This window comes from Vigna umbellata, chromosome 3, assembly GCF_029865625.1.
Source record: "Vigna umbellata cultivar VRB3 chromosome 3, Vumbellata_1.0, whole genome shotgun sequence".
NCBI lineage: Eukaryota > Viridiplantae > Streptophyta > Magnoliopsida > Fabales > Fabaceae > Vigna > Vigna umbellata.
In genome coordinates this window covers 28,224,734-28,243,521 of record NC_142167.1, presented here as the reverse complement: position 1 = coordinate 28,243,521, position 18,788 = coordinate 28,224,734, and the positions used below count along the sequence as shown (strand labels likewise).

The 18,788-nt window shown below is 37.7% G+C and overlaps 1 protein-coding gene across 7 annotated transcripts; it reads left to right on the top strand.

Moving 5' to 3' along the window:
* The first annotated feature begins 846 nt into the window (after positions 1-846).
* LOC124835390 (uncharacterized) lies at positions 847-17,826 on the top strand. Of its 7 annotated transcripts, none has more exons than XR_015784985.1 (10): positions 847-951; positions 1,036-1,088; positions 1,594-3,230; positions 3,791-4,477; positions 4,562-4,688; positions 4,788-5,069; positions 5,151-5,255; positions 16,735-17,398; positions 17,511-17,560; positions 17,650-17,826. XR_015784985.1 is itself a non-coding variant. In XM_088109727.1 (10 exons), the coding sequence occupies exons 4-9, from the start codon at positions 3,154-3,156 to the stop codon at positions 17,362-17,364; spliced, it is 1,908 nt and encodes a 635-aa protein (XP_087965853.1). In that variant the 5' UTR covers positions 848-951; positions 1,036-1,088; positions 1,594-1,648; positions 2,984-3,153; the 3' UTR covers positions 17,365-17,398; positions 17,511-17,826. The 7 variants fall into 7 exon arrangements, 5 of the variants coding, with proteins under 5 accessions (XP_087965855.1, XP_087965853.1, XP_087965854.1 ...); XR_015784986.1 differs by having other exon boundaries at positions 17,491-17,560; XM_088109727.1 differs by having other exon boundaries at positions 848-951; positions 1,594-1,648; positions 2,984-3,230; positions 17,511-17,826.
* Positions 17,827-18,788: the final 962 nt, after the last annotated feature.

Sequence of the window (18,788 nt, the reverse complement as noted above, 5' to 3'; positions counted from 1 at the left end):
CGAACGCCTGTAGCTACACAGATTTCATACAGTCTGGACGGTCAGTCTAGTGATAGGCTTTGTATGATACGTACGTTGAAATGATCTTGTGTGTTGGATTGTTTAACTTATATATATGTTGATGTATGAATTAAATTATATAAGCTTACCCTGTGTTTTTTCTTGTGTTGTCTCGTCTTGTGCGTTCGTCTTGTCATTGCAATGATCATCCGTGTGGATGTGAGCAGATGGAGATGCGTTGCTGGAAGAGACGCTAGAAGAGGAGAACTTAGTCGAAGTGGAAGTAAAGGCCGAACCGTAGGAGGTTCGGTTGATAATTAGTAATTTTAGTATGAGGTGATCGTTTGATCACCTCCTTTCTTTCGTTTGATATCTGACCGTTCGATATCTTGATTTTGTAAGCCGTTCGGTCATGTTTTTCCTAAATCTTGTACAGTTTACTTTTGGAACTTATGTAAGGCCGTTCGACCGCAAATGTACACTGTTTAGTGTAAGACTGAACTGTTTTATTATTAAATGTAATTATTCTATTATATGGTTTATTACTATATTTTTGGGATGTTACATTGTGCAATGTAATATTGAAATTCTGTAAATAATTTTCCTTCAGGTTTTATTTCTTATAAATTTTGAAATTCTACAAGCACTTCCTTGAAAATACCGAAACATTTTCTCACAAATTTATTTATCTCGACTACTTTTTAAAATGATTTGACAAATAAAATCTGTAAATAATTCCTTCAAAATTTCATATAAGTTTTCTAGTTGTAATTATCTACAAAATAATGTGCAGCAATTTTATATTTTATTTTATTTTTTTCTTTTAAAACTACCGCATACCTGCGAATTTTCCTAGAAACTCGTTGAGTGACCTCGATCCTTGTATTTAGATTTAGGTTTTTATAATGCTAAACACTTCCCATTGGTACATCAAATGTAGTAATTTACAGTGTAAGTTATATTGATCTTTCGCGTTTTAATATTACATGCTTTTCCCTCTGTCTGTGTTTATAGCATAACTTCAAATTATTTCAGTTAACTACTATGACTCTGACTGAGCTTGGGATCCTAATCTCGACCGTTGTCAGGTACCTCGAATTACGCCTTCGGTCCAAGCACTGTTTTAGGGTTTTATTCAAAGTTCAATCTGTGCATCTTTTTACTTGAACCACTTGAATCTTCTTCGTTTTATGCATTCTATTCGTCTATGTATTTGAAAATTTTCAGATTACTTATTCAAAGCTATTGGAATTTTCAGATTCGTGTTTAATTATTAATTAATTTACGTAACTACCTGAGGGAGAAACAACGTTTGTTGCCCTGGCTTAAGTATATTGATGGATTCCGTGCTAATTTGATTGTTTTAGGTTTCTATATGGTATCTTGTTGATAAATTCCTTTTTTTTTTCATTCTAATGATCCCACGTGTTTTGAAAACCTCGTGTGTTTTTATTTTAGAGAATGATTGTGTCCTATAGAAAAATAGTTCTCTGACTACTCTGAGTTTTTGTAGTTGATTATTCTTATATGTATTTGATATTTTTGAGATTCCTTATTTGATGCCAGAGTAACACTATACATTTGTCTGACTAGTTTTGTGCGAGGTCCATTTGTGAAGCAAAGAAATTAAAGCATGCCATAATTTAAGGTAATCTGCAAGTTCATGTTTCTACAGTAGCAACAGCTGGTTATCCAACAATTAAAACTCAAAATACAGTTTCAGTTATTTTCAATTCGCAGTACAAGTTTAACCAAAAAAGAACAAAAATATCATGAAGTGAAAAGCATAAACTAAATTTTTTGCCATGCTAGTTATAATCTTATGGACATTTACAATTGAGGTAAAGAAGGGTAAGGTACAGTTTTTGGACTCGGCGAGATTTTATATTCATTGGGTTGGTGTGTCTCTGTGTGGCAAATAGCTAGTGTTGTGATGGGTGAACGATTGTTATGGAGTTCAACTCTCCGGCAGTATTTAAAGTCATTTACATTGACAAGTGCAAGGTAATTAGCTGACTTTAAATAGTTCATGATGATGCTTGAGATATAGGCCTAAGAATGAGTACAAATAATTGTAGTAGTACGGTGTTGATTCTGTACACAAATCTAGACCTAAGAATTAGGAGGAATAATTCTCTCTAAAATTGCTATAGCTGCAAACGATAAGAAAATATAACAAGATCCTAAATCTAGTTGTACAAATCAGAATTGTGTGATTCTAATTTCACTATCATTGACAGACATGACCTATTTCCCAAATTTGAGGATCTTTCATCCAGGGCCATCTCTAGGCCATGTACATTATTCCACTCTGTGAGCCTCCAATGAATCTCTATATTCAAATAAAGATGAGGGAATACATTTATTATTTTAGAGAAAATGTTCGCAGGAATGTCTTATCGTATGAGCTTTTAGGCAAGGTAGTAGGAGAAATCAATTTTATTATATAACTCTAATGCCAGCGTAAATGTCACCACATAACTGTAGCCCTTAAAAATACTTTGTTTGTGCTTTTTATTTTATTCCTAGTTTCATATGAAATAGATGATGACTAGCAAATTAAGAACACGTGCATTGGGGATGCAGGCAATTGTAACCAACTTGAGCATGGCCAATGAAATCAGAGTATCGGCATTTCAGTAAAATGCTGTATTCTTTTCTGATTATTCTATGCAAACAATTATTTTTCTCTTTGATAGAATCTCCTTGCTTCTGCTCTACTATCCAAGCGCTCAGCATCTTTTCTCCATGCTTAGCCTTTTTAATCTGTTTGATAGCAGTTCTATTCTGTTTTGACCGTTATTGCTTCTTTTTCTTTTATATAGTGTCTTTTGCCTTCCGCTTGGCAGGATGTAATTATAAATTCATGAATAATATTTCTTCTTCTCTTACTCCTTTCATCTCTTTTTCTCTCCTACCTGTTCTGTTTGTCAAACCCCTGCAATACCATGTTCTGCAGAATTTGTTTGTTCTTGATTTACAGTTTTCAACCATCCTTGCACTACCATGTTGTGAAGAACTCAGCTTACTAGGGGTTCAATCCACCCAGAATAACAACGATGATTTCTCCACCAGTAATGGTGCTCCCCCTGATAGAACTGCAACCAACAGCCTATTGTACTCGCATTTCTAAGGTGGAATTCCATCGGTTTGATGGTAAGAATATTAAAGAATGGTTGTATAAGTGCACTCAGTTCTTTTCTGTGGATGGCACAACAGAAACTTCTAAGGTTCGTTTTGCGCTCTATTTACCTTAATGGGATTTCCCTACGGGGGCATCTCAACTCTATGCATTGCAAATTTGATGTCTATTCCTCCTGGTCTCAATACATTGTTGATGTAGCTCAACGATTTGGTGAAGTTTATGATGACCCACTCAATGTTCTAATTCAAGTGAAACACACAGGCAAGATACAGGAATATGTGGATGATTTCGAGCTAGCCTTAGGCAGCCCTTCTTGCTGAGTGCTCTTTGAGCATATTCTTCTGTACTCAGGAACATGAAACCCAGATGATATTCAAGATTATATTAACCATAACCTAAGAAATATGATGATAATGCACCTACATAGTTGGAGACAATTGCAAATTAGTGCCAAATTTTATGAAAATAAAGATTTGAGTCTTATTGACTAACTATTAATCAATCTTTAACAAAAAGTGTCTTCTTGAATGGAATTGTGTCATGTCATACGTAATTGAGGGTTGGGTTTTTCTATTGTTTTATTGACATCACTTATCTTGTTTTTTAATTTCTAACATTTGAAAAAAAAAATTACTTCTGTTTCAGTAATTTTAGAACTGAGCTGAAAATGGAAGAGCCTACACACCGAACATGGATGTATGCTAGGCTGCTTCCTAGACGAAAAGGTTATAGAAAATTTTTTTTAGAAGGTGTCAAAGAGTTTATTGATTTTGCTTGTCGACAACCACAATATTTGAATGAAGGTGTGATAAGGTGTCCATGTAAGGTATGTAAAAATGAAAAGGATTTAGTCCCAAGCACAGTAAATACTCACATTCGTGAGGAAGGGTTTGCACCAAAATATTGGTACTGGACGTTCCATGGAGAGAAAGTTCCTCATAATAAAGATGATGTTGAAATGAATTCTATGAGTAAAAATACATCAGAGTTGTCTGCTGCTATTACAATGTTAAACATGTCACAAGCTTGCTTCGATGATCAACCTCAACTCATTCAAACTCAACCTCAACCTCAACCTGAGTCTATTCAATCTCATTCTCTAGCTCAGTCTCAATTTCATTCCACCCAACCAACTCAACCTCCAATCCAATCACAATGTCATGGCACCCAACCTACACAACCTCAACCTCAAAACCAATCTGAACACATACCTACCAAAGTCCTTCATTTGGAAGAATATCCAATGGTCAATAAAGCCCAAACTTCTTCATCTGGTCAAGTCAGTGAAGGCAATACTGGAAACAAAATCATGATACTTCCAGAAGGGGATGGGTGAGTCTTTTCTTCCCTAACATATGATATGAATTTTTATTATTTGATTTTTAATCATTCATAATTTGTTGTTGTTTTACACAGGTTTGATCAACATAAGTTGGTGGTTCGAACAATTGCTTCCATCATTCGTACTAACTTGGAGGAGGCAAAACCATCATGGAAACAATTATCTCTAGGTCAAAGGAATTTGTGGTTTAATATATTTAAAGTAATCAAATTTCAAGATTTGATTAGAAGTATATAACTCAGATTATTTTTATAGCATGTCGAATCTAATAATATTTTCAATATTGTGAAACCAATGTAGTCAAAGTTCACATGGCCACCTCAATACAAGGACATGGTGCGACGCAACTTTGAGAAGAGGGGTTCAGCTAAAATGACTCAATTAATGCAAGATGTTCGGAAAAATTTAAATCAAAAACCAACTTGGATGGAAAATGATGTGTGGGAACTATTGAAAGAACATTGGGGTTCCTCAAATTTTAAACAAAAGTCTGAAATAAATAAAAGAAATCGTGAGTCTATGGATGGTGCATCACTTCACACCGGAGGATCAATTCCTCATCGTTTGCATTGGAAGAGAATGGTATTATTAATTTACCAATATATTTCATTGTAGTAGGTTTAATATTAATGATATTTAAGCTTATTTTATCATTTGTCACAGAAAGAGGCAAAAGGGACAGATCCATCATTGGTGGAGTTTTATTTTCGTACTCATCGAAAGAAAAAAGATCAAAGTTGGGTGGGTCCTCATGCAGAATCCGTTTATGTAAGTTTTATTCTAACGAATGATTTGAGTCATATTTCATTGTTTATTTGAATTACAATCTGAACTTATACTCTGCAAAAGTTGGCTGATGTCAATACAATACTCTAAAGGGAATGTATGATCCAACCTTGGAACATATAAAGTGGAATTTGAGCTTTTCTCAGGGATTTTGTCAAAATGTTGACACATTGATAGCTAACAAACTCAATGCAAATTCCCTTGGACAACAACTTTTCTCTAAAAAAAGGATGGTCAATTTGTAAGTGTTCTGTCCTCTCATGAAACACATGGTTGGAAGCAATGTGAAGAGTGGCATGATTATCATAATACATCCTCACTTGTTGAATTTCATAAAAACTATGAGAAATAGAGAAGATTGGGAGAGAATATCCCCTTGTGTTAAATACACACATAGGGTTATCTATTTATAATAGAAGAAATATGGGCTAAGCCCAAAATACAAATGAGAAATAATAACTAACTAACTAAAAAATATAATATATCTAACACTCCCCCTCAAGCTGGAGCATATAAATCATATGTTCCAAGCTTGTTACAAAGATAATCAATTCTAGGTCCTCGTAAGGACTTAGTGAATATGTCTGCCAACTGGTTGCTTGAGTTAACAAATTCAGTCTTGATATCTCCGGATATGATTTTTTCTCGAATGAAATGACAATCAACTTCAATGTGTTTGGTTCTCTCATGGAAGACAGGGTTAGAGCTAATATGGAGAGCAGCTTGATTATCACATATAAGTATCATGTGAGTGACATCTCCAAATTTCAATTCACTAAGCAATTGTTTAAGCCACACAAACTCGCAAGTAGCTGATGCCATAGCTCTATATTCTGCTTCTGCACTGGACCTTGCCACAACACTTTGCTTCTTACTTTTCCAAGATATCAGGTTGCTACCAATAGAGACACAATATCCAGAAGTAGACCTCCTATCAGAAGGGGAACCAGCCCAATCAGCATCTGAATAACAAACAATTTTTGTATCGTTGTTAGGGCCATATAGCAAACCTTTTCCAGGTGATCTTTTAATATACTTCAGTATGCGAACAACTGCATCCCAATGGTCTTCACATGGGGAGTTTAGAAATTGACTCACCACACTAACTGCGAAGGAAATGTCAGGACGCGTAATAGTAAGATAGTTTAATTTACCAACTAGTCTTCTGTACCGTTCAGGATCTGAGAAAGGCTCCCCCTGATTTGGTAGGAGTTTGATGTTAGGGTCCATAGGTGTCTCAACAGATTTACAATTCATTAACCCTGTTTCCTCCAAGATGTCTAACGCATACTTCCTCTGAGATATGACAATACCATCATTGGATTGTGCTACTTCAATACCCAAAAAATACCTGAGTTTGCCAAGATCTTTGGTTTGAAAATGATGACAAAGGTGTTGTTTCATCTGAGAGATGCCAAGATAGTCGCTTCCTGTGAGAACAATATCATCGACATACACTATTAAGTAGATACATCCAGCACTCGAGTGGCGATAGAACACTGAATGATCCGCTTCACTGCGAGACATACCAAATTGTTGAACAACACTGAATTTACCAAACCAGGCCCGAGGAGACTGTTTTAGGCCATATAAGGATTTGCGAAGACGACATACCAATCCAGATGACTCCCCCTGAGCAACAAAGCCAGGCGGTTGCTCCATATAAATTTCTTCATGCAAATCACCATTGAGGAAAGCATTTTTGACATCAAGTTGGTAAAGAGGCCATTGTCGAAGAGCGGCCATGGCAATGAAGAGGCGAACAGAGGTCATTTTTGCCATTGGAGAAAAAGTATCACCATAATCCAAACCAAAAATCTGTGTGTAGCCTTTGGCAACCAGTCGAGCTTTCAGACGATCAATCGTGCCATCAGGACCAACCTTGATAGCATACACCCACCTGCAACCAACAACAGACTTTCCAGATGGTAATTGGACCAGCTCCCAAGTTCCATTTTCCTGTAAAGCACTTAATTCATCCAGCATAGCTTGACGCCAACCAGGATGAGTTAAGGCATCACTCACAGATTTGGGAATTGACACAGAAGAAATGGATGAGAGACAAGTATAAAAAGATGGAGATAATCTGTGGTAATTAAGAACAGTATAATGGGGGGAAGGGTTACGGGTAGAGCGTATACCTTTACGGAGGGCAATAGGCAAGTCAGACTCAGTTGCTGGAGCCGGAGGAGACACATGAGGCGGCACCGGAAGTGAGTCATGAGGGAGACGATTACGGCGACTATAAACCTGAAGGGGTGGAGGTGAAGGATGATCCGGTGGTGAATGAGAGTCTAAAGAAGGAGAAGACAAAATGGGTGGAGCATCACTAGGAGGATCACATATAAGAGGAATATCAACAGTAACAGGGAGAGGTACAGAACTAGAAGATAGATGTGAAAAGTAAAAAGAAGACTCATCAAAAGTGACATCAGCAGAGATAAAATGACGATTGAGAGAAGGGGAAAAACACTTATAGCCCTTTTGTGACCGTGGAAATCCTAAGAAGACACATTTGTGAGACCTAGGAGATAACTTATCAAGACCAGGACTAAAATCATGAACAAAACATGTAGACCCAAAAACTCGAAGAGGTAATGGATGCAGAGGATCTTGAGGAAATAAGATAGAATGAGGGATTTTGTTATCTAGGATGGAAGATGGCATGCGGTTGATAAGATAACATGCTGTGAGAACTGCATCACCCCAAAAACGTGAGGGTACTTGACCATGAATAAGAAGTGTACGAGTTGTTTCAATAAGGTGTCTATTCTTGCGCTCAGCCACCCCATTTTGTTGAGGGGTATAAGCACATGAGGTTTGGTGAAGAATGCCATGAGAAGCCATAAACTGTTTAAACGGTTGAGAAAGGTATTCACGACCATTATCACTACGTAAATTTCGAATAGAAACCCCAAACTGTGTTTTTATTTCATTGAAAAAAGATTGAAAAATAGAAAACAACTCAGAACGATTCTTCATTAAAAACAACCAAGTACATCTGGAATAGTCATCAATAAAGGTAACAAAATACTGAAAACCTAAAATGGACTTAACACGACTAGGTCCCCAAATGTCAGAATGAACCAATGAAAAAGGAGACGACGCCCGTTGTGAGACACTACGAGGAAAGGAACTACGAGTATGCTTCCCTAACTGACAAGACTCACACGACAAACTTGATAATGTGGACAACCTCGGGACAAGTTGTTGTAGTTTGGCAAGACTGGGATGACCGAACTGAGCATGAAGAAGGGATGGTGACTCCATGACAACGCCAACATGTGGAGAAGGGCTGAGATGATAAAGGCCATGAGACTCACATCCTGTGCCAATCATGTGTTTCGAACTCCGGTCCTGCAACCAAACAGAATCTTTAGTAAATGAAATAACACAATTAAGAGTACGAGTTAAACGACTAATGGACAATAAGTTGAAGGGAGACCTAGGGACATAAAGTACATGATCAATGGATATGGATGGAAAAATATTAACAGTACCAATACCATGAGATGAGACTCTAGACCCATCAGCCACTGTTACTGAGGGTAAATTATTCGGACATGACAAGGAAGAAAACAAGGACTTGTTACCAGTGATATGATCGGTGGCGCCCGAGTCAAGGACCCAAGGTCCGAGGGAGTGAGTTAAACCAACAAAAGGTGTACCTGTACGTGAAACAGATGCAGATGTAGTGGAACCAGAGTGCTGATGATCCTCATACCATTTGAGAAATTCGTTGAAGATTGCAGGTTTGTCTACGATATTAGATGAAGTAGGATGGTCTGCAGACGGTGATCGGGGAGGTGGATCAGAATTTGCCATTGCTACAGGTCGAGGAGGACGTCCATGGAGAGCATAACATCTATCAATTTTGTGGCCTAACTTGCCACAATGGTCACATTTTGGACGTCCTTTACTTGGCTTGCGAGACCGACTTCGATCATCACGTTGAGCAGCCATAACAGAGGAATCATCAGTATGAGGGGATGTCTCAGTGACGGGTTTGCTCGGTATACGCAAAAGAGCAAAACAAGTAGAAGTAAAGTTGGGTATGACAGGAGAACCCAAAATCTGATCACGGACATGAGAAACATCATCAGAGAGTCCGTATAATGCCAACAACATGAAGAACTTTGATCGTTGTTCCAATTCTTCAGCAGGAGTGGAAGCAGGAGGTAATATATCATTAAAGTCATGAAGAAGGGCATGAATTTTACCCAAATATTCTGCCATAGGACCAGGATTGCGCGGACCAATAACAGTTAATAGGTCCTGACAAACACCATAAAGACGCTGAGTGTCATTTGTGTATAACAACTTCGCTTGTGCCCATACTTCTGAACATGTTTCATAGGATCGAAACATTTGTTTCAGTGAGGAGTGAATGGTGGACTTTATAACAATGCATAACTGAGCATCAATTTTCATCCAGCGGGAAGTGTCATCTATGGGAGCAGTAGTCACATTTTGAGTAAGATGATCTAAGTACCCTTGACTTTTCAACCAAAGTTTGATGTCGGACGCCCATGTTGCATAATTTGTGCCATCTAACTTGTCAATGGACAAGTGTACATTCACATAATTGGTATATATTGAAGGATCAGAAGATGAGCCACCAATAGAGGTGTTTGTAGACGAGGAAGACGCCATAGAGAAGGAGAAACCCTAAAATTTCAAAGTGCTCCGATTGACGCAACGACCACATATCCAGAAAGAGGGCGAGGAGGCGATCACGGCGGTGCTGATCGGCGGCGGAAAGCTCCGGCGACGCGCCGGCACGCGCGGCGGCAGCGGCGACTCTTGCGGCGGCGCGTGGAGGCGCGTGGGAGGTCCGTTCGCCGCGATCTTGGTACGACGGTGGTCGCCCGGCCGAGACGATTCCGATGGTGTGGTCGCCGGTCGATTCTGGAACTCCGGCGACGGCGACGGCGGCGGCGGCGGCGGCAGCGGCAGCGGCGACGGCAGCGGCAGCGGCGACGGCAGCGATAGCGGCAGTGATGGGTGCCGGAGACCGTGGAGTTGACTGGAACTATTCCTGTGCTCTAGATACCATATGAGAAATAGAGAAGATTGGGAGAGAATATCCCCTTGTGTTAAATACACACATAGGGTTATCTATTTATAATAGAAGAAATATGGGCTAAGCCCAAAATACAAATGAGAAATAATAACTAACTAACTAAAAAATATAATATATCTAACAAAAACCACAATTGTTGGAGAAATTGTTTTATCCCCACGAGTTCATTAGTGAGTGATGTCATTGCCCTATTCCCTTCAATGAAAACATAATATCTAGTGGTAGGACATTAGTCTATAGGAGAACATGCTAAATCAATATCACAATATCCAAATATTTGGGTACTTCCTTTTTTCTTCACATAGTACACTATATCATAGAGCCTTTTGTGAGGCATCTAAGAATATGAAGGACAACATTTCAATGGTCAATGCGAAGAGTCTGCATAAACTAACTAATCACACCAATTGCAATAGATAGGTAAAGGCTAGTAATAGTAAGATGAGAAGGACTCATTTTCTTTTCCGTTAATTTCAAATTTAGATCTATAGGGCTGATCTTTTAGTTGAATATAGTGAAAACTCCCTTGTGTTCAATATACACAGAGTCCTCTATTTATAATAGAACAAATATGAGCTAAGCCCAAAATACAAATAAAAAATAATAACAAACTAACTAATAAAGATAAAAGATAAAGATAATATATCTAACACTCTTCCTCAAGCTGGAGGATACAAATTGTATGTACCAAGCTTGGGACAAATAAACTCAATCCGAAGATCCTTAATGACTTGGTCAACACATCTGCGAGTTGATCGTTTGACCCAACAAATTCAGTACATATTTCTTTAGTCAACAACTTTTCACGAACAAAATGACAATCAATTTCTATATGTTTAGTCCTCTCATGAAACACTGGATTTGATGCAATTTGGAGAGCAGCTTGATTATCACAATACATCTTCATAATATGGATGTCACAGAAGCTAAGCTCTTGAAGGAATTGTTTCACCCATATAAGTTCATATGTGTGTGATGTCATCACCTTATACTCGGCTTCAGTTGTTGATCGAGCTATTACATTATGTTTCTTACTTTTCCATGAAATAATGTTTCCTTCTAGAAAAACACAATATCCTGTAGTAGATCGTCTATCAACAGACAAACTTGCCCAATTTGCATCACAATACCTAGAGACCTGAATGCTTCCTTTATCTTCATATAACAATCCTTGCTCGGAGCCTTTTTGATATACCTTTGAATGCGAATGAGAACACTCCAATGGTCAACACAAGGAGCTTGCATGAACTGCCTAACTACTCCAACTGCAAAGGATAGATCTGACCTTGTAATAGTGAGATAAATCAGTTTTCCAACCAGGCCTCCTATACTTCTTTGGATCGGAGAATAATTCATCTTTTTCTGTCCTTAATTTTTGGTTTGGGTCCATGGGACTGTCTGTCGGTCTGCAATCAATCATGCATGTTTCTTGTAATATATCAAGAGCATACTTCCTTTGGGAGATTACAATTCTATCTTTTGATTGTGCTACTTCAATGCCTAAGAAGTATATGAGACTTACAAGATCCTTGGTCTGAAAATGACTACACAAGTACTCTTTCAGTTGAAATATTCCAACAATATCATTTCCTATAATGACAATATCATCAACATATACTATTAAGTAAACACATTTCCCAAGAGGAGAATGACAGTAAAAAATAGAATGGTCTGCTTCACTACGTTTTAGCCCAAATTTTTGAACGATTGGAGCTAAACTTTCCAAACCAAGCACGTGGTGATTGCTTGAGGCCATATAGAGATCGATGCAATTTGCATACCATACCAAACTCCCCTGAGCAACGAATCTAGGAGGTTGCTCCATATAAACTTCTTGCTCAAGATCACCATGTAGGAAGACATTCTTGATATTCAATTGATGAAGTGGCCAGTAACAAATGACTGCCATGGCAAAGAAGAGGCAAATAGTAGTCATCTTGGCTACAGGAGAGAAAGTGTCACAATAATCAAGATCATAAACTTGAGTGTAACCTTTTGCAACAAGTCGAGCTTTGAGCCGATCAATTTTACCATCAGGGCTGACTTTAATTGCATACAACAAACGACAACCAACCGTCTTTTTGTCCCGAGGAAGGGGCATCAACTCCCAAGTATTATTGTGGTCAAGAGCCTGCATTTCTGCAATCATAGTTTGTCGCCATCTAGGATGATCAAGTGTTTCTTTCACATTCTTGGGTATAACAACAGAAGACACTGAGGATAAAAGAGAAAAATAGGAGGGTGACAATCGATGATAGCTAAGAAAATTATATATAGGATGAGGGTTTCGAGTGGAACGAGTACCTTTTCTGAGGGCAATAGGCCATGCTGAATCATTTTCACCGGGAGGCATAGGAGAAGGTGACGAGGGAGAAGAATCTGAAGTAGGAGATTCACCATTGTCTTGGGGAGGTGGACTATCCATTGGGGCCCTGTGTGGGATAATCTCAGTATGTGGAGAAATGGGTGCAGGAAGATTGGGATCAAGACTTGGAATGACAGAGACGGGTGAACTATTTGACTCAGCCATCTGCTAGAGGATAGAAACATCCTGAACAAATGGAGAGAAGTAAGGAGTCTGTTCAAAGAATGTGACATTAGTAGACATGTAATACTTCTTAGTGTTAGGAGAGGAACACCGATATCCTTTTTGGAGTTGAGAATAACCTAAGAAGACTTATTTGAGAGCGCGAGCGGAAAGTTTGTCTAGACCTGGAGACATGTCATGAACAAAACATACACAACCAAACCCTCAGTGAGATGTATGAAAGAGAAGATCATTAGGAAAGAGAATGGAGAAAGGGACTTTATTATCAGGAGAGGAGGGCATCCTATTAATAAGATAACATGTAGTTAAGATGGCATCCCCCAGTGATGGACAGGAATACGGGCACCAAGCAAAAGGGTACGGGCAGTTTCAACCAAGTGTCTATTTTTTCATTCTGCTATACCATTTTGCTGCGGTGTATAAGGACAAGTAGATTGATGTAAGATACCATGGGAGTTCAAGATGGCAGAAAAAGAGAATGAGAAATATTCTTTTGCATTATCACTTCTTAATATTTTGATTACTTGACCAAATTGATTCTTGTTTTCATTCAAAATGATGTAAAGATAGCTAACAATTCAGAACGATTTTTCATAAGATAAACCCAAGTACATCTTGAATATTCATCAATGAAAGTAGCCAAATACCTAAAACCAAAGGAGGAAATACGACTAGGTCCCTATATATCAGAATGGATGATGAAAAAACTAGAATTAAATATTAATTGAGATCATTTAGGAAAGGAAGATCTAACATGTTTTCCTAATTGACATGACTCATATTCTAAGGTCTGGAGACCACTACGTTCAGGACACATCATTTTTAATTTGGACAAATGAGGATGACCAAGTCGATCATGTAACACTTTAGGATTAGGAGCAGCAACATTGGACACCCTTGGACGAGATCCAAAATGGTATAATCTGCCAACTTCATATCATTCTCCAATCTATCTCCCTGAACCACACTCCTGTATAACAACATATTTGTGTTCAATGGTTATTGAACAATTTAACATTTTGGTCAACTGGCTTAGGTAAATTAAATTAAAAGGACAATTAGGAACAAAAGGGACAGAGTTGAGATTGAGGGAGGGAGACAAGAAAACATGACCGACTCCTTCTGAGGATGTTTTAGATCCATTTGCAAGGGTTATGAAATGAGGTTTTTTTCCGAAAGGAAATAGATGAGAACAAAAAGGTATTACCAGAAATGTGATTAGAAATACCTGAGTCAATTACCCATGAATTTTGACCTTCCATGGATTGAGAACGCAAGCTATTGATGTACTTGGAAATTGAGATGATTGTGCCAAGCTATTAGACTTTAACCTTAAATACTCTTGATATTCATCCTCGGTGAACTTAGAAGTGGAAGTTTCAGTCTTTGAAACAATGGCGGTTTTGGAAGGGAAACCATGTAAGGAGTAGCAATTCTCTTGAGTGTGACCCATCCTTTTGCAGTATGTGCATTGAGGACGTTCCCGACCTCCTTGTCCTCCTCCTTTAGTGCCACGTCCTCCTTTTCCTCTTGTGGCAACCATGACAGAGGGCTCTACTAGTTCATGCGCTTCCTGAGTTTGAGGTACCGGGACACGCAGAAGACGAGTGGTCAATGTTTCCATGAAGGGGACCTCATGACTGGTTAGAGGTTGATCTCTAAGATGATCAAAATCGGGATGTAGGGCACGAAGAATTAGCACCATGTAAAATTTGTCTAGTTTCTTCTTGATATCCTCTAATGGGTCCGCTTCCAAAAACATCCTGAGTTCTTCGATAGCAGATTGGACTTCAGCCATGAAGGACACCATATCACGGTTTGCCATTTTTAAGATATGCAAGCTTGTTTGCAGTGTCATAGAGACGTTGAATATCGTTGGCATATATGCTTTGAGCTTTCTTCCAAAATGAGTGACAAGTTTTGAAAGCCCTCAGAGATATAAGAAGTTTGGGTTCAACTGATTGCCATAATAAGGCACACAACTAGAAATTTGCTTGTTTTCATTGATTAGCTTTTTCAGCAGGCACATGGCTTCCATCTTGCTCAAGATGGTCATAATGCCCTTGGCCAAAGAACAACATTTCAACGGCAGCAGGCCATGATAGATAATCTTTTCCATTTAGCTTCTCGGAGGTAATGAATGGACTTCCAGAGAAGGAAAGAGTATTGTCAGGCGCCATCTTTGAAGAAGACGAATCACACGAGCGAGGAACATGAAAACCCTAAGGGTTTAAACAGACGGAACTGTGACGGCAGCCGATGGTGGACGGCCAACAGAGGCGGTGGACGACTGGCGATGGTGGCCGGGTGCGACAAATGGCGGCGAACGGCCGACGGGTGGTGGCTGTGATGGACGGCCGACTGTGGGCAACGACGAGCGGTGGCAGACAACAACACCGGACAGATGATACAAGACAAAAACCAGAGTGGGATCGGCCCGCTCTAATACCAAGTTGAATATAGTGAAAACTCCCTTGTGTTCAATATACACATAGGGTCCTCTATTTGTAATAAAACAAATATGGGTTAAGTCTAAAATACAAATAAGAAATAATAACAAATCAACTAATAAAAATAAAAGATAAAGATAATATATCTAACACTTTCAAGATATCTAATCATATTTTCTTTTAGAAATCATAATACCTTCTTTTGATTGAGTGACTTCGCTGCTTAGGAAGTATTGGAGACACCCAAGATTTAGATCACCATGAAGGAAAACATTTTTAATATTTAGTTAATGAATAGGCTAATGTTGAAGAGATGCCATAAAGGTTCTAATGTTAGTATCACCTCTTCCAACAATATTAAGAGATTTTCCATTTGCCAAGTAAACTTTTCCAAACTTTCTAGAAACAATTAGATAATAGTTCTAAGAAAGGTGTAGTATGAAATGACGCACCTGAATCCATGATCCATGAGTTAATAAAACTATCTAAACTACATAACAATGCATCTACAATGTCATCTGTTGCTAGATTTGTTCATTGATCATCGTTTTGTTTCTTTTTGTTGTTCTTCTACTTTGAAGCCCAACATTGATTTATAAAGTGATCTTTTTTCTGACAATTCCAATAAGTGATATCATTTTGTACCTTTGTTTATGATATCCCTCTACACTTTGATCTGTTTCGGCCTTGATTACAACTTTTCTGGCTATTTCTTCCTCTATATTCAGCATTCAATGCTAAACCAGAATTAGAACCGGAAGATTTCACTAAACTTTTCTTATGAACATTTTTGCTTAAGATTAAGTCACTAAAGTAACAGCTGCACTGTTAGGTTCCTGGGTTGGAAACCTAATTATCACACTCACTCGATGCAGATAAAAGAGATGAAAGAAGGGGTTCTCTTATTCACAGTAATAGAATTGTCACTCTACAAAGAATAATGGGAGTATAACCTCCCTGGCTGAGGGCATAACCCCTCTCTACAAGCTAACGCCTGACTTTACACAAAGTATATTCAATCCCCCCAACAGAGTTATTAGAGCTCTATTTATAACAGCTCTGACCTGTTTCCCCTTTTACAACCGACACCCCCCCACCCCTAACTCCTAAACCCATCTAATCTATCATCCTATATCCTAACAACTGATGTCAACTGTGCAATAATTGTATTAAATTTACTAATATGATGAGTAACCGAGTTACCTTAACCCATTTTGGGTCCATCCAGGATGGCCCCATGAGTGTGCACCGTTGGGTGTGTTAACTGTTAATCCGTTTTTTCAATTTATCTTGTTTGTGAATGTACCTATAGTATTAAGCTACTATTTGATCTGAAATAATGGTATTTTTGTTCCTGCTAATATGTTTCTTATGATTTAGGATAAATTTTTAAAGAAGAAGTTTGAGTTGTCTTCTATGAGTTCAAAAGTTATATCGGGGGAGGAGGTTGCTGATAGTCAACCAACTAAAGATCAAATGCCATCTGATTTCGATGTTTGGGTAGATTCAGTTGGAAAGAAAAAGGGGAGGATCTTTGGCCTTGGAACCGTAGGCAACGCATTATTTACATCCTCAAGTCAACCATTGAAGCTTTCTGCCAATTCAGAGGAGGTTGATATTTTAAGAAATCAAATCCAAGAATTAAATGATTCACTGCGAAGACAAGAGCAAGAGAAACTAAATATGAGACAGGAGTTGACTCAGACCAAAAAACAAGGATCCACAGGCAAAACATTATTAACATCTCCTAGTCAACCGATGAAGCTTTCTGCAAACTCAGAGGAGATTGATGAACTAAGAAATCAGATTAAGGCATTAAAGGAGTCTTTACAAATACAACAAGAAAAACTAGAAATGAAGCAGGAGTTAATTCAGACCAAAAAACAAGTATTTGCTTTAATGCAGCACTTAGGATTTTTTGTTTCTTCAACAGTTCCATCGTCATCACCTCAACACAGCAGTATAAATGAGGACAATGGTAGTGACACTGTTAGTGATCATATCCAGTAGAGTTATATTTGATATCTTGCTACATTCTCTTAAGGTGTGTTGCCTTATCATACTTTATTTATTGGTATAATTTATTTATTTATTTTGAAAGAAACGTTGCCTTATCCAGTTTGGTTGTCATTTCAGTTTTTCTTTTATCAATGCAGGTCATGGTCTACTCAGAGCCATAGTGTACTTCAGCTTCTTGCTAGATCATGTAGAAAACCTTTACATTTTCTTTGTTCATTGACGTATGTAAACAGCACTTTGTCAGACTCTCATTAGATTCATTCTTTGGTATGACAGTAGACCTTGGGCTTAGTATATTTTTCAATACTGGCTCAATGATGGAGAGAGGATCTCAAGTAGCATTTTTTGTCGCCGAAATTGGCTATTCGAATTGGATCATTTCTTTGTGCAGAGTGCTCCTGCTGTTGTAACCAAATTCACATCGCTAATTCAACATTTTTCTCTTTTCTCTCATTTGTTGTTTTCTCTTCAACACATTAATGTCAATTTGACCGTGGCCTTTCCAAGCCGCTGTGTTTCTTCTTACTCCCCTCCCAATATTTTGGGTTTTCCTCTTCTTCCTATGTTTGTGTTTTGTATCTTGACAAGATGCTCAATGCAAATAAGCTTTGTATATTTTCACAAAAAAGTTCAAGATATGCAATGAAAGATTTTTGTCTGTCTTCGTTTATTTAGGTGATTTGGGAGGGATAGATTGATTGAGAAAAAGGATATTGGGTATTTTAATTGTTTAGAAGAGATTTATGAAGGATTTCAAATGAAAATCTATGGTCTACGATATTCCATTTCATTCTACATTAAATTTCAGGTGGAAAACAAAACATTTGTGTGACATTTTTCATTCATTTTCCTCTATTTTCTTTCATATCAGATAAGAATGAAAATAAATCATCCCGACATTACAAAATTTCAGAAAAAATGTCAATTCAATTAAACTCACTTCTATTTTCGTTTCTTTATTTCTTCTCAATTTCATTATATAGAAAATATGAAGGTACTTTTGGTGTAAAAAAGGGTGGGGGAGTACAAAGATCAAACAAGAATGTATGAGTATTACGGTCTTTATTATTACTTAGGATGAATACTCAAGTTGGTCTTCTAAGCGTTATATTTTTGGTCCCTTCAAATTTAAAAGTTCTTCGCCTTAGTTTTTTCCTGCAAGCTCCACAAACCTAGAAAAAGTTTAAATTTTCCAGGGGTTGGGAAAATTTTGGATTGTACGTTTCAAAAATATATTACGAATTACATAATTCAAAAATATATTTTAGATTGTGAAATTAAAATTTTTTAAAATGTGCTGTACAATATATAGTTGTATAATACTTAAACCTATATCTAGTTGTATAATATAACAGTTTTAATATATTTTGAACTGTACCAACTTAAAAATTTATTTTAGATTATATCATTTAAAA

What these genes read in the sequence shown, in the direction of transcription:
- LOC124835390 (XM_088109729.1), top strand. Translation starts at nt 3,154, where the DNA reads ATGGTAAGAATATTAAAGAATGGTTGTATAAGTGCACTCAGTTCTTTT. An exon ending in GTTTGCATTGGAAGAGAATG is followed by an intron (nt 5,070 to 5,150) that starts GTATTATTAATT and finishes CATTTGTCACAG; the next exon opens with AAAGAGGCAAAAGGGACAGA. An exon ending in CTCATGCAGAATCCGTTTAT is followed by an intron (nt 5,256 to 16,734) that starts GTAAGTTTTATT and finishes CTTATGATTTAG; the next exon opens with GATAAATTTTTAAAGAAGAA.